General features: G+C 45.6%; 1 protein-coding gene across 1 annotated transcript; it reads left to right on the forward strand.

Moving 5' to 3' along the window:
- The first annotated feature begins 252 nt into the window (after positions 1-252).
- On the forward strand, positions 253-26,773 carry ahdc1 (AT hook, DNA binding motif, containing 1). The gene is given in 8 exon segments (XM_055054001.1): positions 253-391; positions 491-742; positions 15,316-15,498; positions 15,736-17,039; positions 18,019-19,721; positions 19,933-20,864; positions 20,867-21,600; positions 25,325-26,773. Coding segments are annotated over 4 exon segments (4,563 nt in total). The 5' UTR covers positions 253-391; positions 491-742; positions 15,316-15,498; positions 15,736-15,839; the 3' UTR covers positions 21,595-21,600; positions 25,325-26,773.
- Positions 26,774-27,202: the final 429 nt, after the last annotated feature.

The raw sequence follows: 27,202 nt of genomic DNA on the forward strand, positions 1-27,202 counted from the left end.
TTACAGCTTCAAATACCATTAAGGAAGACAAAAAATATTATAGATGTTTTTTAAGTAAAAAAAGAAAAACACATTATATTAATTTATCTTGTGTACTTTTTTTTCCTGTTTTGCTTCTCTTCTGAGATTGGTTCCTTCCAGCTGAGGAAAAACTACATTTCCTACAACTCCAGAGGGTTAGAGTAAAGCCAGCTACGGGTGCCCACGTGTTTTGGACAACCAGGCACGTTGGAGAGGCACACACGGAGACTGGGGCGCACCGGAGACAGAGAGCAGGAATTGCAGAGGCAGAGGCGCACGGGGCGCACGGTCGATTTTCGCGCTCCCGCATACCGGGGGAGTCCCGCGTCTGTCCCCGAAACCGGAGCGCAAGGCTTTTAAACGGGGCTTTGTCAGTACCTTTCCTCGGAACGAGACTATAGCAGAACCTCTTTGCTCCTCGTTTCTTCATTTTATCCCCTTTTTGTCTTTTTCGCTTTCCCATATTTAGCGGGTGCAGACGCTGATATTGAGCCAGAGGAGGAGCGGCTTTTGAGAGGTTTCAGTGGGGAGGACGGCGGCGGTCCGGCCGGGGCGCAGCGGAGGAACTCTGGATGAAGCGTCACCGCTCGGTGACGGCTGCCGACGGCTCCGGTGAACCGGGCGAGAAGAGGGACTGAGCCCCTGCGCCAGCCAGCCAGCCAGCCAGCCTGGCAGCCCGCGTTGACACCCCGCACCGCCGCGCTCTGCTTTACACCGGGGGGTGAGTGTCTTATGCAGATACGCGAGAAGACGCTCGCCGTCCACTCATCCAGCTGTGCCGCGCACATCTGGCAGCGCTTCACGTTGAGTTCTTTTTCCTCCTTTTCTTTTATTTAACCACATCGGTGCCGTTACCTGCCGCCGCTCCGCATGCCTACAGCTGATCTGGGCTCAACTGGAGGCATGCATGCATGTGGCGATAATGATGTTCAAATACGCACAGCGAATGTGCGCGCACTGAACCCTACATAACCCCACCTTTTTTTCTTTTTCTTTTTTTTTTTGTTGTTGTCGTTGTCCCTTTGTATTTATAACAAGCTCACCTATCAGTCTCGTTACGGCAGCATGTACGCGCTGCGAGCAGCAACAAAGGCAGATTTCGTGTGATGAATCGCGCGGCTGGCTCCGTGGATTTCCACCTGAGTTTTCACCGGACTTTTAAGACACGCATGACTGCCACGCACCGGATGTTTAAACCCAGATGTTTGCTTTACATATAAAGGCTGAGAGGCGGAGGATGGAGTAGGCGGGGAGGTGGGGTGGAGGAAAGGGGGGGGGGGGGGGCATCCAGTCTCTTTGCCACCCCACTTAGTTGGACAGGACACAGCAGCAGCAGCAGCAGCTCATTCTGCAGTGGTGATCCAGCCAGTGAGTTTGGAGAGTCATGATTTTGAGCTCTTACCTGTGGTTTTTTAGCAAAAGGGAGGAGAAAGAGTGCAGGGAAACTAAGAAGTCATCGCCAGTGTCTGAGCAGTGACAGTTGGTTATTTAAGGGCCCCTCAGAGACATGCACAGGCTGCCCTGGTGCAGGTGCTGTTAGTATGCAGAGTGATGCTCAGAGTGTCTCTCTCTCTCTTTCGTTCTCTCTCTCTCTCTCTCTCACACACACACACACACACACACGCACACACACACGAACTCTCACGATCTGAGTCACTGGGTAAAGACTTACTTCTCTTATATTAGCAGTTAATGGATAATTTCCCCACAGTGAATGTTGGTATGAAAGGGAAATGGCCTTACCTTGGGATTCAGCTGCTGTCTGTCAGACTTGTCTTGAGTGTGTTACCTCCTATGTGTGTGCGCGTGTGTGTGTGTGCGTGTGTGTGTGTGACAAACAGAGTGAATGTGAACAGCTTAGACCCATTGTGCTTCCTACCTGTGCAGCGGGGCTAGTTGTCATAGCAACGGCCTTGTAGCTCCGTTGATGTTCCTCCTGTCCTCATCGGCAGGGTCAGCGCACCTAACACACCACATCTCGTCTCAAATCTACCTCTGTGTGTGTGCGCGTGTGCGGGGAAGTAGCCTTTGTTTGCACTTTGCTGCAGTTCGTAGGTGTGGAGGTTGACAGCACAGGGAAATCAGTGTGTGTGTGTGTGTGTGGAGCTATGCGTGTGTGTGGAGCTATGCATGTGTGCGCGTCTGACGGTGTCACAAAGATACACCCTGCCGATATGACAGCCGACAGCTCAACCAATCACCTGTCTTCTTTTTCTCTGCCTATCAGCGTGTAAGGTTGCCATAGCCAGGCGCCCTTTTATACAGATATTTGGAGATGGAGAAGGCAGAATGGACACATGCATGCATGTATCCTGGATGGATAGTCGTGTGGAAACGCTCACTGATTGGTACAGCATGAACGGCGATTCCCCTGAATTCCTGCAGTGAATTCAGAGAAAGTTTGGAGCTGCGTCAAGGTTCACGCAACCTGTTGAATGGTCGCCTTACGTTTTGTTAATGCAGCACCTCTGGGTGGGAAGATTGTGCATCTCGGCCTCCCTGGTGAAGCGTCAACAAGCATCACCGATCCTGATGACTATCTCCAGCAGTCATCAGCTTCCAAGAAATTCATCGAATCCAATTGTCTTAAGTAAATGTTCAAAAACACCATTTCCTTTTTCACTCTGAATTTGGGTTTTGGTTTGCATGGAAGCGCTTTGAGCTTTTTGTGTGTTTGCGTGTGTGTGTGTGTGTGTGTGTGTGTGTGTGTGTGTGTGTGTGTGTGTGTGTGTGTGTGTGTGTGTGTGTGTGTGTGTGAGTGAGAAGGCAGCGGGGTTGCGTTTTTTTTTTTGTTTTGTTTTGCAAACAACACACTGAGTCCTCAAAGTCCCACAAAGAAACACTGATCTTAATGGAAGACAGTCATTTTGACAACACCTCATTCAGGACATTAGTTGTATGTTGTGTGATTCTTACCACTAACCTGCACAGAGTAGCTTTAAAAAAAATTCATAGTGGTGAATTTATTAATTTTTATCGATGATCTCATGCAACCAGGGGGAGATTTACTGTCAGTTCTGGGAGTTTTCAAACATCTTTAGTTGAAATTCATCTCACTGGTAATAAATTAAATTCTCATCATTATTAGAAACTTTTTACTATGACAATAAATGACACAATAAAAGCCAATCCCTAGTTTTTGAGTACACTTTCGTGTTGTGTACTATAATATATCGTTTTTGTTGAGTTACTCTATATGAAGACGGCTTTTTGCCATCTCAGAGACGCGGCTTGTCTCTGAGAAACCACGTCTCTGGATTCTCAGAGAAGCGGTTTTCAGTCATCTTAATCATAGAGCACAGAAATTGTCCACGTGACCAGAGTGTTCTTTTTTCCATTTGCTGCTCCCCCCACCCTCACCTGTTGCTACTTTGCACGACTTTGTGTCGGGCCATTTGCTGAAATAAGTGTGTTCTCATTCTTTTAATTGCTTTCAAAACTTTATCTGCGTGGATTTTTTTTTTTCTACTCACAAACTACACTTGGATGTGAGTGCGTGTGCGTGTTTTTTGTCTCCTCTGTGTGTCCACATTACCCTTGCGACCTGTCCAGAATGCGGCCCTGCCCCTCGCCTGACGACGCTGGACAGGCACCAGCCCCCCTGACCCCTCATGACCCCCCATGGACTAACATGTATAGAGAATGGACGAGGAAAACAAGCGTACGCTTATTGCAAGGGAACCAACTACAAATCCCCTCTTACCGTGGAAACGTTCTGTGAAATCTGCTGTTATCAACACTGTAGATCTGTCTTCTTAGCACATATGTAACTAATACACAAACTAAATTGAACATACTAACTGATCTATGCACAGCAGATCGACCAAAAGGGCTTACGCAACATGTACTTGAAGATTGCTGCAAAATGTTGCAGCTTCTGTATTTGAGTTTAAGTCAAAGTATCCCAATAAGAAAAAATGAATAATCGTACTATGTAATGATCCGTATTTTAACAGCAGAAGGAATATTTGTTGCATTTATGCAATTTTTGTCTGACGTTTCTCTGTAAAAGTGGTTATAATACTGTATATGGATGTGGTGCCATGCAGTCAGAGTCTCCTTTGCTGTTTTGGAGTAACAGTATAACGAGCCGATATTAGCCACTGAATTAATCAGCTTCTGTAATCAGCTGTTTAACAGACATGCAGCTCAAAGATTCCCAGCTGTAGTCTTAGAGCAGCGCCGCCCTAATGAGACCGAATGGTGGCGCTCCTTTAGCTTTCACACCAGGGACCAGCAACAGGTGAGGGAGGGGAACTGATGTTGAACTGGAGGGACAGCGTGGCAGAAACCTTTATTGTTTTGGAAACCAGTTTATGCTCGATGTTATTTTTCAAGCAACACATGAATAACATCAAGATGTTGAGACCTGTTCCACGTTGAATGACAGTAAGCAGAAGTCTTAAAAAGTTTGTCATTCTCATGGATCCCTCCTTAATTTACACCCCGGAGAGGTCGGACGCCCCAAACCGGACCAGGCATCGCCTGCGTCAGAAGGATTTTAAGCTGTAGAGGAGGCGTGGCTTATGGTTTCGAACATGTAACTTTTTAGAGTTGGCGTGCGTCTGATTTCTCACACGGCATTCCATGTTTCAGGAAGAGGAAATTTCCCTTTTAGCAGAATTTTGATTTGTGCTTTTCTTCCTCCCGTGAATAGAAGCTGTCAGCAGACAACTCTAAGAATACAGCGGCGATTACACTCACCAACGTTTTTTCTGTAAAAAGACAAAACAACAAAAAAAACCTCTAGTGTTAACGTTTTGTAACAGGATATATTTGGAATATTTGACAGCTTTCGGTATCCCCACTACTGGCTAAAACAATAAGTCATTAATTTGCCCTTGAGGATTCAGAGACCTGTCTTTCTTGCTCCCGTTAATCTAAACGTCACCTGGAGTGAAATGGCTTTCGCCGAAGGCAGGTAAATGTGGTTCATCTCCCACTCACACGCACACACATCTACACACGCAAGTGCACGCACGCACACACATTCACAGCAACCATTTAGTGTTAGTGTAAGCAGTGTTTGTATGCTCCATTCTGTCACCTCCCACACGATACATTCATAAAACGGCTCTTCGGCGCCAAAGGCAATGACTCAAAACGAAGACGTCTCCCCCTCTCTTCTCCCTCGCCTCCTTCACTCTTTTAACCTCTCTGCCCCCGTCTATCCGTCCTCTTTGTCAGTCCCTTCCCATCCTGCTTCCTTTCTTTTTCTTACCTACGTTCCTCATTCTCCTCGTCTCCTTCACCTCCTCTACCACCTCCCTCTCCCCCCCCAGGCGAAGCTGGTTGCAGCCGGTTTGAGTCTGACAGCAGAGAGGAAGCTGCGACCTCTCACCTCTGGAGGGATGGAGGGAGGCAGTGGGAGAGGGATGATAGAGGGCAGCCGGGATGGATGGATGGAAGTGGATGGAGGGCGGCAAGGCTGCAAGAGGCGAGGGAGAGGTCAGAGAACAGGAGGGATTTACCAAGGAAAGAGAGGAGGAGGAGAGAGAGAGAGAGAACTGGTACGGAGGGGAAGGAGGGAGGGAACAGAGAGAGGTCAGGGAGAAGAAGGGGTGATAAATGACGAGCGAGTGGAGGGACAAGTTGAAAGAGGAGACGGAGCGCGAGAGGACGAGGAAGATGGGAGAAAGACGGAGTGTGAAACGGCTGTGTACCTCCCTAACAAGCTGGACAGAATCAGCTCAATTATTAAAGAGGAGCGAGAGATGGGGGAAAACATGCACGCACGCACGCTTCCCGGCGTCTGGCATTCAGCACTCACACACACATGCATACACACACACACACACACGCATACATGCACGCACACCTATTTGTAGATCATTAGAATTTACAGTCTGTCTGATTTTGCGGAGTGTTTTTGGGTTCTGCTCTGCGCGTATTCATGAGTCTGGGTATGTGTTTTTAAAAAACAATGAGTCAGAGGATCAGCAGAGACCTCACAGACACACACACACACACATTGGAAGCCAACTTGATTTCCACCATCAGTATTGTCCCATCAATATGAGTCGATAATCAGCGCACTAAGGGGTTTGTCTATAAATCCCCACCTCGAATACAGTTCTCACCCTCTCCCTCCTCTTCCTCTCTTGTTTCAAGTTCTCTTTCTCTTTTCCCTCCTTCTCCGAGGAAGTGTATGCCCCCGAGGGACTGTAGGGATTCGCTACCTTCCAGGAGAGACAGAGATTGCGCGCGCGTGTGTGTATGGGTGTGCGTGAGAGTGAGAACACACACTTCCTGAGATGGAAAGCGAGTGAAAGCAGGAGGCTGTGGAAGAAGAGGGGGGCGGGAGGTGTGGGATGGGGGTGAGGAAAGAGGAAGAGATAAGAGGGAAAGACAGAGAGTAGTCGGGGGGAGGCGGGTGAGGGGATGGATGAATGCACTGCAAACGTGTGAGTGTTTCTGCGCGAGAGAGAGAGCGAGAGAAAAGGAGATTGTAAAGAGATACAGAGGGACAGTAGAAGTCATAATTTCTCAGAGTGTTGCACAGATGTGGGTTTTTTTTTTGTGTCTGAATGCGTTACGTTGCCTCACTCAGGCTCGGGGCCAAGAGCCCTGAGAGGTACGGCAGGGGTGGACGGCGAGAGCGCGTGCCTTCTCCTGAGGTGTGTCTTGTGGGGTTGCGGCTGACGAGCTGTCAGTACCTACACTTGGAATGTTCACAAGGCGGCCATTGTTGTTCAAACAGCCAGCAGCCTTCTCCTTGGCAACGGGCGCTGCTGCAGCGTTTCCCACAGCAACTGTGGAGCAGGAGTATGGAGGGAGGAGGAGGAGGAGGAGTTGGGGAAGTCAGGGCCGCAGCATGGGGGCCCCTGTCCAACACGCTGGCCTCAAGGTCTGAGCATTTGTAGGGGTCCAAGCATCTGGCTCGTGTGTCCTTTGTGTGTGTGTGAGGTTGATGTGTGTTTATGTGTGAGGGGTTGAAATTGTGAGTTGGGACTACATGCGAACACATTTTGGACTTTACATCATAGTAGATTTTGTGAGACACGAAGCACAACTTTCATCTGCTCTGTCTGAACAATGAAAGAGTCAGAGGATCAAGCCAACTTGATTTCCAAGCAACGTTTGTGTATAAATAAAAGACGATTACGATCTGCTTCTGATTCATGCCTGCTTCAAGAGACGGAGCGATATCAGGGAAATCGATGAGAAGAACAAAACGTTTCATTAGCTGCATCCAGTAATGGTGTCAGTTAAAGTTGCATCTCATCACTTTATTTGCACAAAAAGCAATGCAACTTTTAACTCAAATAAAGCAACATTCATTCTGAATTATTCTGATCAGGAATCATGGATTCAGTTAGTCTTTGTCACAAGTAGCGAACTAAAATTGAAGGTCCTGGCTTAAACAGTGCAAGAATTGACAAAGCTTGTTTATTTTAACAGAGCAAAAATATATATTTGCCCTCTGAATTTAGCAGCATCTTACACTAAATGTTTAACAGCTAGTATTAGAAGGTTAATGCCAGCTTGTAATCAACTGCTTTACACCAGAGTTGACTTTCTAACTTTACTTAAAAAAAAAAAAAAAAAGAAGCATTACTGTCACTGACTTCGTCTTTCTTGTAATGAGTGACGGACAGTTTGCAGAAACAGGTGGGGGTGGGGGAAGTGTGTTAACACAGAGTGACCCTGCCCCATAAAGCTGCAGTTTCCACCTTAGTGACTTTGTTTTTATGTTTTTTTTGGCTTATTTTATTTTTTAAATAATTACCAACAAATCTAGTGCTTTTTGTCTTTCGCTGTTTTTGTTCTTAAATTTCTTTCTTACTCTTCCGAACATGTGGTGGTTGAAATGATTTTTTTTTGGTATCTTTTCAGACCATTCAGGTAGTTAGCGTAGGTTGTTGTAAACGTTGTACGACAGCTGCTGTACTGTAGCTCAGTGGAGTTTCCTTAGCAAAACTGTATGATAGAAAAATAATCCATAAACTACAGTACGTGCTCTAAACATATTTTGCGAGCCTTTTTGTATTGCTGCAGCTTTCACAAGGCTGTTTCTTCTGCTGCTCCAATTACAACTACATGCAAGTGACTAATAATGCAAATTAGCGATGATGTCATTAAAGACTTTAAACTAATTTTCTTACTGAGGAGTTGGCAACAGCGTCGAGTCAGAGAAAATCCGGTCTCTCTGAAATTTTCTCTTGCATTATCAAAAATAATTATGAACTTTGTATTTGGTATGAGGGAACATTTTAGCTGCTCTAAAATCATCACTTTTTAAAACCTTGGCGCTCCTTCATACTAGAAACTGGACAGTAACTAATCTTAACAGCTCTCGTTTTCATCCTTTGGACATAATAAAATTTTAAAGCACAATTTTAACGTAACCCTGGTTTATATCGAATGAATTTACGTCAATCTGTTCAGATGATGCTGACGCTTCTGATTTTACTGACTGTTGCTGCGGCCTTTTCTCTCACTGCCAGGCGTCAGCATGTGCAGTGGCTGAAGGACGTAACAAATTCACCTGGTAGCAGATTTACACCACAAACTGCAAAAATGATATATATTTTTTCATGAGCTCAAATTCTAACTTGCTTTTTTTTCTTTCTTTCCTTTTTTTTTTTTTTTTTTTGCTCTTGCACTGTTTTAGATGAGGGCAGAAAGAAAAAACAAGAAACCCCCAAAAAACCCAAATCTAACACTGAATTATTCTGCTGTTGTTCTCGGTCAAACACAAGCTAATCTGAGCTAGCTGCTAGCACAGCAGAGCAGCTGGCTTTAAACCTCTACATCCATTTCAGCAAAGGATTATTGTAATGAAAGTTTTCTGTGCGTTTTGACACTGGAGAGGACGAGTGCATTACTTGTTCATTTCTGAGACAGCTTATGAGCAGGAGGTTCTGAAGAACTGGAAAACGTACAAACCGACTCGTGTACGTTTTGTTTTAGTCCAGCTGTTAATTTGATTAAGGAAAACGGGGTGACAGATTTCTGCCTCACTTTTAGGGAGTATCACATTCTGATCTTAACTGAGTGTAACATTTGTCCCAAATGTCTCTGGCTACCTGAAGGACAGGCGTTAGTGTTTCCATTTGACAAAGGAAACATGTCATTTTTAATCAATGACATTTTAAGCCGTCTAAAAGTTTGTACAACTGAAATGAAAACATTTTGTTGCGGTTGTTTCATGCCTTTGACTGGAAAGAACCTCTATTAAATTCCTGCTAGTTAGTCGAACATCTTGACTCCCAGAAAGTCAAGTTTAAGGTTCCTGCACTTTCTTAGATTTCCTCTCCAGCTTTACTTGAAAATTAACAATGTTCTATAATTAGGCTCGGATGAAATAAATGTATAACCTGGAGGATACGCAGACATATTTTCATAAGGGGACAGCCAGTAAAAACATCTTGGAGGTATCAGGAAACCCCCATTCATCACTTATGTCTTTATTTAACTGGAGTTCTTGGACTCGGTCTCGGCTAGGTAGATGTTTTTTTTTTTTTTTTTTTTCTTACATCTGTATTGTTTTTACTTTCCCGCATCCACATATGCATGCCTCTGTTCCCCACTGGTGTTGTTGTTGGTCACATGACCTGATTCAAAGGATGGCCATAAGTAGTGCCAGAAAACTGCCTGCAGGAGAGTGAGGAAGAGCAGGAGAGAGTGTCAGGCTAAGTTGGAGATCAAGAAGGAGTGTTTGGGGAGAGGGGGTTGTGGGAAAGAAAGTGGGGGCGGGAGGAGAGGATGGACTTGAGGGAGACAAGCAGAGGGGTCTGAGAAAGGAAGGGGGTACGATGGTCCTTGTCTTAAAATAACCTCGGCATGCATGTTCCTGTGAAACAAATCGTAGTGAGGCAGTCACATGTGTTTTTTTTTTTTGGTCGTTGCGGTGAAGAGGGTCCTGATTTCCCGTGCTTTCCGCTTCTTCTCCAGTCCCCTGCGTGCATCTTTGGCTGAGCTGCCGCTGTATCTGGTCCTTGTGAAGTCTGTTTAGATGTGTGTCTGAACGTCTGTCTGCTATTTTTGTGTGTGTGTGTGTGTGTGTTTGTCTGCACATATGCTTTATGCGCTGGTCTCTGTTGAGTTGTGCGCCTGGTGTGCGTGTTTGTTGTGCGTGCTCGTGCCTGCTCTTGGCAGGAGATGCAGCACGCACACACTGGTGATGGAGATCATTAGGAATTTCCTGCAGCTGGGGAGGTGGTGGTGGATTTCTTCGTCGAGGGTGGCTGGGATGTGAGAAGGAGAAGAGAGGTCACGGTGAAGGAGAATGTGGGTGGAGGGGATGGATGGGGGGTGAGGGGGGTTCTTGTTTTAGTGTGTTGGTGTGTGTGTGTGTGTGCTTGTGCGTGTGTGTGTGTGTGTGTGTGTGTGTGTGTGTGTGTGTGTGTGTGCATGCTGAGCTGCAGCCCCTCAAAACTAAATGTGCAAAATGATGGTAGGTTCACTCCTGCTCCAACAGTCTCTGCTCGCTTTTCCAACTTTAATCAGGACCTAAATTTCTCAAACAACTTAGTCCTGTAAATCCACAACCTTTGCAGGTATTGGTGCCACACATGTCATCATGTTGTTTTTCTATCAATAATAACAACAACAACAAATATTCAAACTACTTATGGTAAAGATTCTATATCAGTGTAAACAGTCCTAGTTTTCAAGAGTTACAATTGTTTTTCATACTGTTTAATCGTTCCTTTTATTGAGATCCCAGAGGTATTTTATTCTATTCTATTCTATTCTATTCTATTCTGTTCTGTTCTATTTTATTCTATTCTATTCTATTCTGTTCTGTTCTATTTTATTCTATTCTATTCTATTCTATTCTATTCTATTCTATTCTATTCTATTCTATTCTATTCTATTCTATTCTATTCTGTTCTGTTCTATTTTATTCTATTCTATTCTATTCTGTTCTGTTCTATTTTATTCTATTCTATTCTATTCTATTCTATTTTATTCTATTCTATTCTATTTTATTCTATTCTATTCTATTCTGTCTGTTCTATTTTATTCTATTCTATTCTATTCTATTCTGTTCTATTTTATTCTATTCTATTCTATTATTCTTTCTATTTTATTCTATTTTATTCTATTCTATTCTATTCTGTTCTATTTTATTCTATTCTATTCTATTCTATTCTATTCTATTCTATTCTATTCTATTCTTTGAGGTTAATCAGAACACTTCCAATCTGGTGGGTTCGAGTCCTGGCCTGCTGCATGTCTTCCCGTTTCTGCTCACTTTCTGTCAATTCAGTATCAAATAAAGGGCACTAGTGCCAAAAATACTTAAAAAAAAAAAAAAAAAACTAAATCAGTTAGATACTTATCCAACCTTCATTCTTTTTGTGAAAACACAAAAAGTGGTACATTCATTGCACTTTGGCATTCGGACAACCTCAGATTTAGACAAGAAAATAAAATACACAAAGTGATCAAATCTGGTCTTTAGTAGTCTATGACGCTTCCGGATCCTTCTTTGTGATTTGAGAACCTTTATACACCAGCAAGCCAGAACATTATGTCTGGAAGTGAGACATAGCGGTCACTCATTTGTTCGCCGTCGCACTTATTACAAAGACTCAATGACCGCAAGTGGACGATCAGTCTAGAGATGTACCAATATGAAGATTTGGGCTGATATTTATATCCCATATTGATATTGCTGTCATTGCTGATAATTGATATTTACAGATATTACATACATGTATATACATATGTTGCATTACCGCAGAAAAAAAACACACTTCTGACTTCACTGCTTTTCTGCTCCAGTTAGTGCCGATACATTGTGCATCCCGAATTGAGTCCTCAGAGCTCAATGCATTAGGGTAGGAAAAAAAAAAGGGAGGTGTAAAGATTTGAGCAGGTTTGAGAAGGTTCAGATCATAAAGCTGGGCTGGATGCCTGGGACTGATCATCTCCAAATCTGCAGCTCATCTGAAGTTTCTGGCCTGCAGTGGTCAGCACCTTTCAAAAGTGATCCAAGGAAGGAACAATGGTGAACCTGCGGCAGGGTCATGGGGAACCAAGGCTGAAACACGTGTGAAGTCAAGGTTAGCAACGTGATTGCTTTCATCAGAGTAGGTACTGCAGTAGAAATTTCCAAAGACATTACTGGTGGCTGTGACAGAAGGGTGTAAGGATGCACTGTGCATCGGGACTGCAGGCCTGTCAGGATCTAGATGCTGATCACGTTAGTCCAGATAGGTAGATATCTAGTGGTATATATCTATTTATAAAGTTGTTGACCATTTTAGTGATTAAGCAGTATGTTTTAGCTCATAGTGTTTCTGATAAGTTATGTATTTTGAAGACTTCAGAATGGAGAGGAGAGAAAGCCGCCGCTGCGTAGAGCTAAACTTTATTTTTCAAGTATTTGATTAAACTCTGACGTGGCTTGTTCATCTTGCAACACATCACTAAGTTCTCCTCCTCTGTCTTCCTCTGCAGACCTCTCTCACAGACAAACTCAAATAGCCGCCAACTTGCTCCGTTTCCTCCTCCTCGTCCGCTTGCTGGTGTTTGCCGTTGTTGCGAGAGGCTGAGGCCGTCTGGGCTGCAGGTTGGGGTTGCATCAGGGTGGAGGTGATGTGGAGGGAGCGGGGCCGCGATGCTGGCTGGGTCTCCACGCCGTGCCACTCGGTCTCTGCGGACCCCCTTGACCCACTTCCCCCTTCTCACCCCATCCCCAGCTCTTTCCCTCTCTCTCCTGGCCCTCGCGCACACTTTCTCCACCTCGATCTTCCCTTTCTCTCCTTCATCCCTCTCCTTCTCCTTATCTGTCTAAACCTCTTGTTGGAGCCCCCCTCTCTCTCTCTCTCACTCTTTCCCTCCCCCTCTTCCTCACCACCTCTCTTTTTCCTCTCTCTTCTGTTACCCCCCCCCCCACCCCAACCCTCCTGCCCCCCCCCCCACCCCCCCATGCTGTTTCGGTGCTGCTGCCTGTCTCTTAGCAACAACTGCACACCCGTTAGAGCTCAGTGAGTGCTTTTACAAACACACCCAGAAAACACACACTCTCGCATGTGCACACTCCTGTTCACACACACAATCGGCTGCGCGTACGCGTGCACGCGCTCACACACACGCGCGCGCGCTGGGTCTAGTTCCTCATTGAGGGTTTCTGCTGGCAGGCCTGTGAGTCTGCAAGCCTTTGTGGCAGTGAGATAGATGAGGAGAGAATAGATATGCTGTACAACTACCATCTACAGAGTCATTGCGCCTCCCAGACTGCGTAACAGGGCAATTGCCCAAACTCGAAGCTGGCAGCCTCTTGTCTCTGCACAAACACACTGACGCTCAGGCATTCTGTGGCTCGTTGTGCTGTTGTCGCTGGCTTCCCCGCATTTGCACAATAACACCAAAAACTTTTTTCTGAAGAAAGTGGAGGAAAAAAGAAAGAAAAAAAAAACTGTACCAGATCAAAAGTGTTCAAACACTTCTCATACGAGAGCTCGTCTTTGTGCGGCAGATTCAACAGATCATGATGTGGGAGCAGCGCATACCATCGTCTGTTTTCACCGAGACAATACTACACCGCTGTGTGTTCCAAAGCCCCAGAGCCATCCACGGGAAAATGCACCAAAACACATTCGCTACGTATGATTATATTGGAATGGCGGCTGAAGGATGCCAGGAGTGCTTTGCCTAAACAATGAATCATAGCAGAATTGATTGGCTCGCATCTAAACCCTGTCAAAATGCCCCCTGCAGAGCACAGAAGAGGGGCATTTGCATGTGTGTCTTTGTTTTTTGCGTGCGGGGAGCACATGCGTGTGTGCGTGTTGTGTCTGTCTTTATGTGTAAATCGATGTGTGGGAGGACGAAGCTGCAGGGGCATATTTGCATGTGTGTGTTGGTATGTGTCGGGGAGTGACAGCGTGTATGTGTGAGCACATGTGATGCGGCGCTTAATTAAAGCATGTGCTCCTCTCCTTCCCTCACAAACTGGTCAGATGAAGCCACGATTAATGAGCGCCGTTAATTAGACCGGAGAGAAAGTGAGAACGGCAGAGAAAGTCAGGGAGGTGGCAGCGGGAAGGGAAGGGAGTGGGTGATGGGGTTAAAGAAGTACGAGCAGTGTGTGCATGTGTGTGTGTGTGTTCATCTCCATGTTTGTCTGTCCCAGTTGTGTCATTCCTCCGAGCAGCAGAGGTTGTTTCGCTTCATGCGTGCAGCCCGGCACTCAGCTCCGGCAAAACTCCCCCTTTCCTCTTCCTCGACTGCCTCATCCTCTTCCTCCCGCTCTTCCACAACTTTTTTCCCCTCTTGATTTCCCCGTCTGCCTGTCCAGTCACGATTCTTTCCCTCCTGTTTCAGTCACATCTTTCACTTTCCTGTCTCTTCTGCAGCCCTGTCGCCTTTTCATACATTCCCACCCTTTCATTCGCTCACTTTCTTTGCCTCCTGCTCAATGTCCTCGCTCCCTCCCTCCATAATCAGAGCCATATGTTGGAAGGGAAAGGCAGAGAGATCTGACAATGGACATAATTGTGTTGAATGTGGAGTGTGTGTGTGTGTGCGCTACAGAGTTAAGAGCCAGCAACGTGCATGCATATCTGCTCAGAAATGTTGCAAGCCTTCCTGTGTTTGTGCCTGACGAGCATGTGTGGCAGCCAGCACACGTGGTCCAAGTCTCACTCCTCTGTTTCTCCCAACCTGGGTCTGCACTTCTCCTCCTCTCTGAGGTTCTGCTATCCCTCCATCACTCCTGTCTTTGTGTCACCTTCATCTCAACATCCTCTCAATACCTCGACTTTCACCACCTCTCTGCTTCCCCCTGGTGGCAGATGTTGTTTACACATTTTCGTTCTTGTTGCATCCCAACAGGAATCTGCAGTTTTTGGCAAAAAAAAAAAACAAACAAAAAACAAAACCCATGACGCTGGCTGTACATGTACATGTGTTCTCCCTCCGTTAGCTACAGTACATTGTTTCAGTTGTTCAGTGAGATTTGTATGTGCAAAGTGTTCCCAGTTGCTTACATAATATAGCAGTGTGATGCTATGATCACCATAACATGCACCCAGTACTTAAAAATGTTCCCAAGATCTGCTGTAAGATCAGAAATTTTAGCCACAAGTCAACTTAAACAATTTATACTGCAAGTCATCCTCTAACATAATTGTGTCTGATGCGAGACGGTGCAGCCCTCTCTCAAATACTGATTCCAGTCTGGCCCAATTCACGCTGTGACATCATGTACTAATCACTTATTCTCTTTCTCTTTGTGCTCCTCCCTTCTCCACGTGCCTTCCCCTCCACCTTCTCCAACTCCTCTGTCCCTTTTCTCCTTCCGTCTGTCTCCGGCTTCTTTTTCTTTCACTCTAGCAACCATGGGCAGAAGACAGAGCCAGGGAGAAGAGAGAGAAAAGTCTGTGAGCTCTCCACTGCAGTATTGATGACCCAATGATCCCCTGCAGAACAGAGCCAGTCAGGCAGACCGAGTCAGGCTCGCCTCAGAATCAAAAATCAGCGCCAGGGCCGTTTGGTCGGAGCAACCGACTGAGTGGGGTATGAATGGTAAATGTAATCTAATTTTACAATGCCGGTGTGTAGGTGGCACAGTTAATAAAAGAGGGTGCATTACAGAGTAGGATTTTGGCACGTTGCCAAATTCGTTGACAGTCTGGTCTGTAAAAGTTTAGCAGCAGGGAGAAGAAAGAAAGTCTTGCCCAATTTCTGAAATTCAACTCGAGGGTGTTGACATGTTTTAACCGTCCTGGTTTTTATTTTTATTTCCATCTTTAGGTGTAAAAATCTTCTGCCCCTACAAGCTGTTGAAAGTTTCATACAGAGACAGCTGAAACCATCTCTCCACATCCTGCGTCACTACCTGCAGAACTGTTCACTGGATGAGTGGCTCACCGGATCCTCAGCATTCAGGCCAAACTGGCGCTCCGGCAGGTCGTGGGGAGACTCGGCCAGAGAAGAAGGGTTTTGTGGTTAGACTGGAGAAACTGGAAAGACCTGAGTCCTGGACAGGGGAACTCACACTCCATGGCGCGTTCCAAGATCCATTTCATGATGGACTGGCACTTGTGACCTCTAACATTGCCTCCACCTCCCCATCCACCCTGGCAACTGGCGCTGACCTGCAGGAAAGGCTGGGGCACGGCACCTACCTGCAGAGGCACTCTGACACCTGCATGACAGCCGAGGCGGACACGTTTTCAGAGACGCTCAGAAACATGCAAACTCATGTAGACCCAGAAGTGCATGCAGAAGCTTTCTCAAACCCACACATGGACAACTGTGGAATCATGGAAATCAGCAATCACAGTGATTCTATAGACTCAGAACTCTCTAAAACTCTCACAGTAGAGGCCATGAACACATCTTCACCTCAGACTTTGCCTTTGGCGATTGGCAATCATCCTGCAACTACCAATCCGCTGGAGGCCCCAGCAGCCCGGACTGCGGAGTTCGGCACACCCTCAAACTACAATCCAGTCCCCTCTGGCCCTAACCCAATAACGGTGCCTTCTTCTCTACCCGTAGAGTCAGAGAAGAAGTATGCACTCCGCAGCTCTGGGCGTCCTCGCTTCCCCTTGCACCTGCGTAAATCCTCTCGGCTGCATCGAAGCATTGAGGATGGAGGAAAAGGATCAGGCAGGGACAGGGGGAGAGAAGAGGAGGAAACATTAGAGGAGAAGATCTGGATGGTTAAAGAGGACGAAATCACTGCAGATGCTAAAGAGGAGCGTTCTTCTGTGGAGGCTGTTCTATCTGCACCGACTTGCCATACAGACATTCCTCTTACTCCGAGTGAACCTAAGCTTGCTCCCAAACCTCTTCTTAAGCCTGGGCCCAGACTTGGGCACAGACCTGGACCTAAATCCAGGTGTAAGCCTCCGCTGAAATATGTGCACAAAGCAGCTCCTAAGAGTATTTTAAAGCAACGTCTGGCAGCACAGGCCCTCCGCCAGAGTGCTGCCTCTCATCTCACATTTGAATCTGCTCCACCTGCTCCTTTGTTAACTCTGAGGGAAGAACCTGGTGCAGGCATGGGGGTCTGTCCTCCAAGTAACAGCAAAAAGGGCCGTTATGTTGGTGTAAGTGTATTAACATTAACAAATAAAGTGCCTTGCAAAAGTGCTCCCAACAAAAATGGACCTTTTCACAGCTTGATTTGTGCTGCAGCCACAAACAGTGGTGTGTTTCAAATTGATACATTGAGACATGTTTTTCCTTTTTACAAAGAGCTCAAAATTTTAGACACTTCTTTGTAGACTCACATAGTGTCACGTCTTCTGCAGCGCCCAGCAGGTTTTCTTCCAGGCTACCCCCTATTTAGCTTCACCTGTCTTCAAGTCTGACTAACCTTCTTGCCTCTTCTGAGAAAAAGCATCCCAAGAGGATGGTGTTGCCTCCACCATGTTTCACTGTGGTTCTGGTGTGTCCAGGGCGTTGTGCAGTGTTAGTATTTTTGCTGGATACAGGGTTTTGAGTGTAGGCCAGAAAATGTAGTATCACTCTTTAAGAAAAGGGCCTACTGCCTTTTATTTGCGGTGTCCCCAAAGACTCATGGTAAACTACAAAGAAGGCATCTCATGCTTTTCTCTCAGCAATAGCTTCTTCTTGCCTCTTTTCCATTTAGGCCAGATTTGCAAAATGTACAACTCAACATTTCTTCCACCTCAGGTGTGGATCCCTTCGGCTCCTCCAAACTTTTGGCTTCATCTCTGATTAATGTTTTTTTTGTCAGCTTTGTCAGTTTAGGTAGACGGCCATGTCTTGGTAGATTTTCAGCTGTTTTACGTGCTTTTGGTTGTTGAATGAATGAAATAACCTATGTAAGTTATTCAAAGCTGTGGATGTTGTTCTTAAGCGTCTCCATAACTGCGAGTTTGTTTGTTTACATCATGTCAACGTCACATATTTGTAGTTTAAGCAAGATTTAATGTGAGAAAAGTTCAAAAGGTCTGAACACTTTTGCAAAGCGCTCCCTACATATTAATATACTATAATTTCTTCATTCAATCGTAAACTACATATAAATTCTTTGTTTTCTATTTCTCCATTACTCAACAGGTCAGGAAGATTGTTGTAAAGGTGCCTCGTATTCCTGTCAGCCTTAGTCGCCGACAGAAGAGCTACAAAATTTCCAGTTTGGAAACAGTTACGGGGACTGAGAAGACGACTGACGGCAGTCCAGAGGGGTTTGAGGCGACACGAGAGCCAACTGCACTCCTCCGCATGAAGAACAATGGAAAAAGTGTGATGGTGATGTTTCCTCCTGGAGAGCTCCCTGTGATTCTCAAACGCAGGCGGGGGCGACCTCCTAAACAGGCTTTACCGGGAATACAGGTCGAAGTACCCAGTGCTGGGACAACTGGGATTCCTGGAGACCAGCCCAAGAAGCCCAGGAGGCGACGTCGGACTAAACTCCCCTGTCCATTTCCCTCCTACGTCAATGACACAAATGATGTGAAAGCTGAATATGGGGACGTTCTCTCCAAATTGGCATTTTTAAACCGCCAGCCCCCTGCCACTGGCCGCTGCTCCCCTCCTCGTTGCTGGACACCAAGTGAGCCAGAAAGCTTTCACACACCCCTGGAAAACCCTGGAATATCCACCCTGCTCCACAGGCTCACCGGGTCTCGGCGACCCAGAGGTGGCAGAGGAGGGGGGCTCGGCAGAGGTGGAGGAGCAGGAGGGGGCATCATGGGCAGCGAGTGCAATAAGAGCACATTCAGTGACTTCTTTGAATCTATTGGGAAAAAGCGAAAACTGAACCTCCTGTCTCAGCATGGATTACCGAGGAAAAGACGGAAGGGTGTGGGAGGAGGAGTAGGTAGGGGAGGGGGCATGGTGGGAACAGAGCCTGGGGGCGAGAAAATTGTCAGAAGGAGGCGAATGAGAAAAAATGGTGCCTGTAAAGGGGGAGCGGTGTCCATGGGGCAGGACTGGCCCAATGGGACAGGTGGATGGGACGAGGAGGGGGTTATGGATAAGGAAAGAGCTTTGGGTGGGTATCAAATCTGTGGATCTCTAAGGGGGGGCTTTTCCAGCTGTAATGTTGGACGAGGAGGGGCCTACAGTGGTTCGGCTGGAAGCAAAGGAGGTGGGCTAGCCGGAGAGGACTCACAAGGACTATTTGCTGGGTATTTTCGATCCCTCCTCGATTCTGATGACTCCTCAGACCTCCTGGACATCTCCTCCCAGTCGGACCCCCGGAAATCTTCATCCTCTGCCTATGATCCATCCAGCTCTGCAGCCTCCCACAGCTGGTCTCCTCCATTCCCCAAGTGGAGCACTAAAGGAGCAAATGCAGGGGTGGAAGGTTCAGCACAGGCACACTGCTCCTCTGCAAGACCCCCTTATAGTTATGGAAGCTTAGCCCAAGTTTCTCCCACCACCTCTACGTATCCTAAATCCACACCACCGTCTCTTTCGCACTCTCCCAGCTCCCCCCACCCAGCCTCTTATGGTCACTACCCTTCGGGTTATTCCTGCTCTCCACCCGTAGGGCCTCAGAGGTCCTCTGATTGCAGCTTCGGGTATGGTGGCAAAGGCACACCTGCCAATCAGATAGGTTATTTGAACTACCAGGGAGCAACCAAGAGAGGCTACAGTGGGTATCCAGCAGTAAGCCATTCCCCCATGGGGAGAGGGGAGTCAGCAGGACCCACATCGCCTGGAGGAGGGTACATGTCTGTGGCCAGAGGGAGCCCTTTCAGCTCCTCTGCCACAGAGGGCTACAAACAGTACAACTCCAACCAGTGGAACTGCAGGTAACATGATTGAACTTTTTAATGACAAGGTTCCAGTGTGCTCTAGAAAGCATTCACCTATTCATCCTTAAACGGGATGTTTAATTCCTTTAAAACTTTGAATCATATATATAACTGTTTCTGATTGGTGAAACTGTAACATCAACTTGTGAAATCTAAAACATAGTCAAATGTCAAGTGCATAATTTGCTCGTATGATTTCTTTCCTCAGGCAAGCTTTTGGTGGTTGGTCAGCAGACAACTTTGGGTCTCAGTATCATGGCTATAGTGAATATGGCTCCAATGAGTCCAAAGACATCTTGGATATCTCAAACTACACCCCCCAGAAGGCTAAGCGACAACCGTTTCCTGAGAGCCTGTCAGAATCCTCCTCTGATTCTTCACACGTTGGCTCAACAGCGCCTGTTATCGGACCCAGCTCCACTGGAGGCAGCTATAGGCAGAACGAGGCTGCCTCTGTGAGTGCAGGCCAATCGAGTCTGTCCAGTCTGGAGAAACTAATGATGGACTGGCATGAGAGTGCTTCAGGACCGTCATACAACTGGAGCCAGGATGTCCTTTTCCAAGGTGGGGGGACGAGCAAACCGGGGCGTGGTCGCAGAAAACGGACTGAACTGCATTTAGAAAAGGAAGGAGGTTCTGCCTTACATTCGGATTCACCGTCTAGTCCTTCCCCAACACCCGCTCCGGGACCTAAGCGGGGAGGGACTGGAGGACGGGGAAGAGGCTCCAGAGGAGGTAGAGGAGGACTATCTTCATGTCAGAGAGAACGTCCAACTGGGTCCAAAGGCAGAGGCAAGATGGCCTCTGTGTCAGGAGCAGGACTGATGGTGTCAGCTGGAGGTCCAGAGGGTTCTGGGTTGTTCCAGGAGGGGCTGGATTATTACAGCGGAGACAGTAGCAGTCTTTCTCCACTGGCCACACCTAATCCTGCTCCACCTTCCAGCTACCTCCAGGACACCTGTGAGTACCCCTCCCCTTACTCAGCCCATCCCTCCACTCCGTCCTCTGAAGAGCGATATCCAGCCTTATACCCTGGTGAATCCTCTTCTTCCCTCTCACCCAGTGTGTCGTCTCCCCCTTACCCTCCCAAGCCCACCCCTCCTCCGACCCAGGCCTACCACCTTCTCCCATCCAGGACCTTTTCCCCTCTTGCTCCCCCTCACCACGTTTGACCCCCCACTGCGGCACAGCGCTCAGCCCATCGCACCGACCTCCTCCGAAAGACCCCCAATTCTCCCAGTATGACTCCCCCAGCTACTGCAGCTCTCCTTATTGGTACGGACAGACATCACACAGCGGCAGCCCCAGTCCGCACTCAAACACAACCGTGCACGCCCACAGCAACCCACACGCAAGTCCTCATGGAAATGCACACGCCAACTCCCTCTCTAACCCAACTGTAAACACGCACACACACATGAGTGACACACAACACCAGAGCCACACAAACCTGAGCTCACACACCAGCACTCATCCAGCCTCACACCTCCAAAGCAGTCAGCCCCACCTTAACGCTCACCTGCCCACCCTAACACACCCCAATCCCAGCCCTGGCCTGCTCTCCCACCCAACACCTGGGCTTTTTGAGGAGCGCAGCCCTTCCTCTGCCATGGCCTCCCACAAGCGGGATTTGGTCCCCCACAGCATGAGCACAGGCCTTCGCCCAGGTCCCCTCCCTCATTCCCCTTACTCCAAGCCTCCTCCAGACGCCTCACTCCATCAGGAGGACACCAGTGGCTACACCCTGCCCCAGCAATCCTACCAGGGCGTGGGACACCGCTATCCCCCCCAGACCGCTCAGGGTGGAGGGGTGTTGTGCCAGCTCCTGGACCCAGCCAGTGAAGAAAGCTTCAGTGTCACCAGCCTGTAACAGCAGGTGAGTTAATCGAACATTCATATTAGATTTCTGAATCTGATACGATTCATTCGTTCATTCTTTTTTAGGCAAACATTTTATTGTCCAAGAACACAAACCACCAACGTGTGTTTATTTGAGTACCTGAAAAATCATGAGAAAATAAAATGCAATTAAATAAATAACAGTCATCATCCTGCAGCAATCACACGCAGCTCTAGTAACTGTAATTTCACTCACTCAAGGATACTGCAAAATTAAAAATTACAAACATTTTAAGGGGTATTAATACATTCAAATTTAAATAGACAAATATTTCTCATCTATTTAAAAGACCCATGTATTTGTCATGTCAAAAACTGCACTAGATTAACTGTGTTACGTTTTAGTTAGGAAAGCATTACTGTGAACTTCTGAACTCACCGCTGCTCCTTAAATACCACTAAATGTCTGCTTTTGTGTGCTGTGGTGCTGTGCTATGAAGAAGTGTTTGACTACATTAAAGTTAGAAGCTACGGCGATGGAAGTGCTGGTTTATACAGGCAAGCTATAAGCACAGACAGAACATTTAGCTAAGGAAGCAATATAGGAACCACATGAGCCGAAGTGAGTTGACACCAATGACATTAGTCGCTACAGACTCTGCCTGGAAAATGACTGTCAGAACAAGAACTGCAGCTCAAGAGGCAATATCTTAATAATTCGTTTTAAGATGATCAATAACTAAGTTAGATTTCTGCCAAAAAAATAAAAAAAAGCTTTGATTTTATAAACAGTTGACTCAAAAATTGGTTGACATCTATGCGCAAAGAGCATCCATCTGTTGAAGAGAACATTTTTCTGGAAGAATTCGACCTTTTTTAGAAAACCGAGCAGAAAGAGAAAAATACATTTAAAGCAACATACATCCTCGTTCCTGGGAAAGTAAATTTGTTCCAGTGTCTGGCCCTTTAATGGCTTTAACCAAGTCAATATGTCCACTTGGAAGCAAAACGCTGGTAACCCCACTGCCTTAGAAGACCACAGTGTGACTTGAGAGCAGAAGAAGGACCAGATGTGAAGCTACAGTCAGAAAATTTCTTATAAATCAACTAAAGTGACGGCGATGCCTCGTCCAGCTTCTGTGGGTGCTGCTTCCAAAAATGTTTTTTTCATCAGTCAATAAAATATCAGGCCTCATGTATAAAGTGGGGAATTTATGCCGCTTGTTACCGTTTTTTTTCCCCTTCAATTTATACGTTATTGTTTCAAAGGTTGGAAATATTGATCATGGTCAATAACGTCACTAATTTAAGGCTTTTATTCAGGCATTGTTTATCCAGAGTGGAACGATGCACAACATGCAAATACGATACCAAATGAAAAACGTCTTATAGATTATCTGAAATGTCAAAAGTAAACATACAACCTCTAATATATGCATAGAGGTTGTATGTTGAATACTTGGCTAAACATTCAACAGCAAGTTGAACTTTGACCTGATGCATATTCCATATATCTGGTCTCCTTGCACAGATCTGGCTTTTAAAGCCCAGTTCACACATTTGCAATAGGATTGAAGTTGTTCTTTTGTAAGTCCCTTCAAAAGGCTAAGGTCAGTCTTAATCCACTCCGAAACAGTTCTGATATGTATTGGGGATCGTTGTCCTGTTTGGGCAATTGATTGTGTTCAAGTGTAAACTAAATGAATAAACTTGTAAACCCAGGATGGAAGAAAATTGGTTATAAAAGACTTGAACAACAATGGAGCGAGGCCTGCAACAAATTAGTGACTCACTCAAGCTGGAATGAAATTTGCAGCCGTCCACAGGTAAAAGACAAATGTCTTCTGGAGAAACGTTTCATTTTCAGACAAGACGGAGGTCGAGCTATTTGGCCACAACGACAAGAAGGAAGTGTAAAGGAATATATAAAAACCTAAGAACACTGAAGCATCTGTCTGGCATGGTGGCGTCAGCATCATGCTGTGGGTATGTTTCAATGCAGAGGTGCCTTGTGACTTTGCTCTTATTACAGTGCAGTGATCCATATATCAAAGCATATTTTTGAATTAATAAGTCAAAAATCCATGTCAGGAAAGAGACAATGTAAAATAATCATTCAGAATTTTGCCTGGATTTATTGAGATCTCCCAGTTGCTAAAGAAGGTGTAGCATTTTCTGACATGATGTGATTGCTTATGGATGAGTTTTGATTGCATTTTGCTCGTTTTATCTCTGAAAAAAATAAATGAGGATAGACACTTCTGAAGTCCCTCCTCTATAGTCTATGCTGGCTGAAAGTACAAGTCTGAAATGCATAGGGATCCACTGTCAGCTCCGACTCAGCCAAATGCGGCAAAGGTGAACGGATATTGATTGTAGTTACAACTCAATAACAACCCAAAATTTAATGTGAATTAGAAGACTCTGCAGTGGCTGAATCAATTAGCTTATCGCTGCCCAGCTGAGCGGCGTTTAAGTTGTTGAAAACAAAAGAAACTTCAGAAAACAGCTAAAGATGGCTTTGGAATCAAGGTAGATCTGTTAATTCTAGACTTCATAGAGTTCTGTTTGGGAAGAGATTTTTATCTTCTACCATCTTCAACATCTTTTATTGGGATTTGAAGTCGGAGACCAGCTCAAAATGGGGCATATTTCAAAGTATTTTACAAATAGAAAAGTGTGCGGCTCCTCTGAGCCGATACCTTGTAGAACTACCTATTGCTTCAGTTACAGCAGCAGCAGTCTTTTTTTTGGTATGGCTTCCCTTGCATGTTTTTTTTTTTTTTTTTTTTTTGAGAAACATCTCAGCTTCAGTCACCTTGAACTCAGAGCTTCTACGAACATCAGACTGAACCAGTCGGTAAAACATGAACACGCTTTGCTCTAATGATTGCATTTTTGTTCTGACTGCATGCGCTTAGCTTCGTTCACAGAGCTCCTGTTAAGGAAACGTATTCCTGAAGCATGATTCTGCCGCCACCATGCTTCTGTGTGGCTGGAGAGCACACAGAATGTACAGTGATTTCCTCCACACAGGGCCTATTATAGCAAGCCTAAAAAGTTGAATTTTGGTTTCACATGAGCTTGCTTTGCAACCCATATGGCCCAATGTACGGACCTATTAAGTCTCCACGTTTGTTCCTCTTGCCACGCCTCTAATTAGCCACAAACCTGGTTGTTCTGTCTCTCATCTAAGCTGTTAATATTTGCAGTTCATCCAGAATTACCACAGGCCTCTTGACTGCTTCTCTGTTTAAAGTCCGTCTCACCTTCTCCTTCTTCACAACTTTCTCCCTGAGCTGTCAGGTTTTCATGATGCTGTTTATTCTCCACTGTTCTCTTCTCCTGCATTTATAACTAAATTAAATTAAATGCAGTTCGACTCTATTTACCAATGCACTTTTATTTTATGTTATTCAAATCTGCATGTAAATGTCTGCAGCGTTATTCCAACATTTTTATGTGAAAGCAATTCATTTTCTTTCAGCTATATTTATCTATTAGATAGTGTTAGTGAAATATAGCTTGTGGTTGTAAAGTGTCAAAATAGGAAGATGTTCAATACTTTTAGCACAAAGGTACTTTGTGCTAATCATAATCCTAAATATATTTCAAATTTGCTAAATATACGGCAAGTCTATGAATATCTTTTTCAAAATGATTTTATAAAAGTTCTACAATGTGAACTGAGGTGCAATTCCAATTTCCAAATGTTTACATCTTTAATTTTTTTCTCTCCCTCTTTCTGTGTTTCTTCTTAGGTTCGAGTCAAGCTTTTACAGATTTGCAAACATATTTTTTAAAGGGAACTTCTTTGTGAGAGACTGAACTGAAGGGTGAGAATTTAGCTGCCAGCCTTGGACAGTAAAGCTTTAATTCTCCAGCACTGACAATCAAGATCAACCCATGAAACTCAAGCATGCACGTATACGAAAACATTTGCGGCACTCTCTCAGATAGACACGCACACAGGCAAACAAGGATAAAGAAAAACACACACACACGCGCGCACACACAGAAACGCATGTGCAGATTAGATCACTACCTAACCATGATCATACGTGAGCACTCTGTCCTGCACCGAGAGGGAACGGCCAAGAGGAATCTGACAGACAAAGTCCAGACAGCGGTGGACAGAGATGAAACTATATCCCCATCCCTTTGGGTCATTCTGTGACACATGCAGTATCTCGCCGAGTCCTTTTCCATTTCTGTTCTGCAGTATGGACAAATTAGGATTACTCTGCTTTCTCTCTCTCTCTCTCTTTTTCTCTCTCTTTGTTTCGCTCTTTCTGTTCTCCAAAACTTCTCCATTTACCATGCTAAAGCCAGCTGCAATGTTCTGCACTCAAACCACTCAACTGTCTTGTGCCGCAACCTGAGCCGCATCTGAGCCCAAAAATCGACTTTTTCTTTTTTTTTTTTTTCTTTAAATACCGTGAGCCTAGCCAAACGTCCCGCTCTGTGCACTTCTTCTTGATGTTTGTGTCCCATAAGAGAAAAAGCGGACTAAATCAGTTTCTGCTCTTCAAATACCAGCATCTGTACATACGACTTCAGCTCCAAGACCGCGGGGAGGATGGTGGCAGAGTGGGGGTGGGGGAGCCATTATCAACTTTCCTCTCTTCTGCATCTTACCGTGATTTCTCTGCTCTGATAGGGAGGGGAGAAGAGGAGGAAGAGGAATAGGAGGAGGACTGCAGCTTGGAGACTCAACATCCTGTGTTTTGCTGTTTTAACTACAAGGGAAAGAGACACTGAAATTACACAATGGCCCCAAAGAGACTTGTTTTTTTTTGTGTGTGTGTGTGTGTGTGTGGACTCCAGACAGAGGATGGATTTGCGTGACTGCAGTGATGCATGTATTTGTGAGTTTGTTTGCTTTTTTTTCCTGAATGCTTGTGTGTGTGTGTGTGTGTGTGTGTGTGTGTGTGTGTGTGTGTGTGTGTGTGTGTGTGTGTGTGTGTGTGTGTGTGTGTGTGTGTGTGTGTGGGGTCTAAAGGATTGAGGCTCCAGAGATGACAAAATCTTGGTGGGGCCTCATTTCTTTCTTTCTTTCACTCTCTCCCTTCTTTTTTTCGTGGTCTTGTGTTGTTTGGTGGTTTTTTGTGCTGCAAAGAAAAAAAAATGTATATCTGTCTGTTACATATCATGTATGTATCTGAGGTGCAAAATATTTAAATACACATTACGTTCTTGCCATTGGTAAACCTGTCTGTCTCGTGCAGTTCCTTCAGCAGATAAAAGGAGGTGTTTTGAGTGTGATTTGAGAGCCTTTGTAAGCGCCAGGCTTTGCCTGCAACTGTGAGGGAAGGAGTTCAAATAAGGACACGATTCGACGGGGAGTAAAAAAAAAAAAAAGAGGGGAGGCGAGGAATGAGTGATGAGGAGAGTAATGCGGGATGTGCTGGTAGCTGGAAAGAAACCAGACTGAGGAAAAAAAAAAACAAAATGCAGAAAATCCACAGAGCTTTTACTTCAACACTCCTAATCCTAATCCCAGCTGTAAGAGTTAAAGCAAAAAACTGTAAAAATGGTCAATCAACAATGGGGGGTGGGGATTGGCAGGGGGGGCATGTTTAGAAGGTAACTCACTGATGGACAGAAATATTGTAAATCCACAGCTTGTGTGTACGCGT

Source organism: Poeciliopsis prolifica, unplaced genomic scaffold, assembly GCF_027474105.1.
Source record: "Poeciliopsis prolifica strain line A6 unplaced genomic scaffold, Auburn_PproV2 SCAFFOLD038, whole genome shotgun sequence".
Lineage (NCBI taxonomy): Eukaryota > Metazoa > Chordata > Actinopteri > Cyprinodontiformes > Poeciliidae > Poeciliopsis > Poeciliopsis prolifica.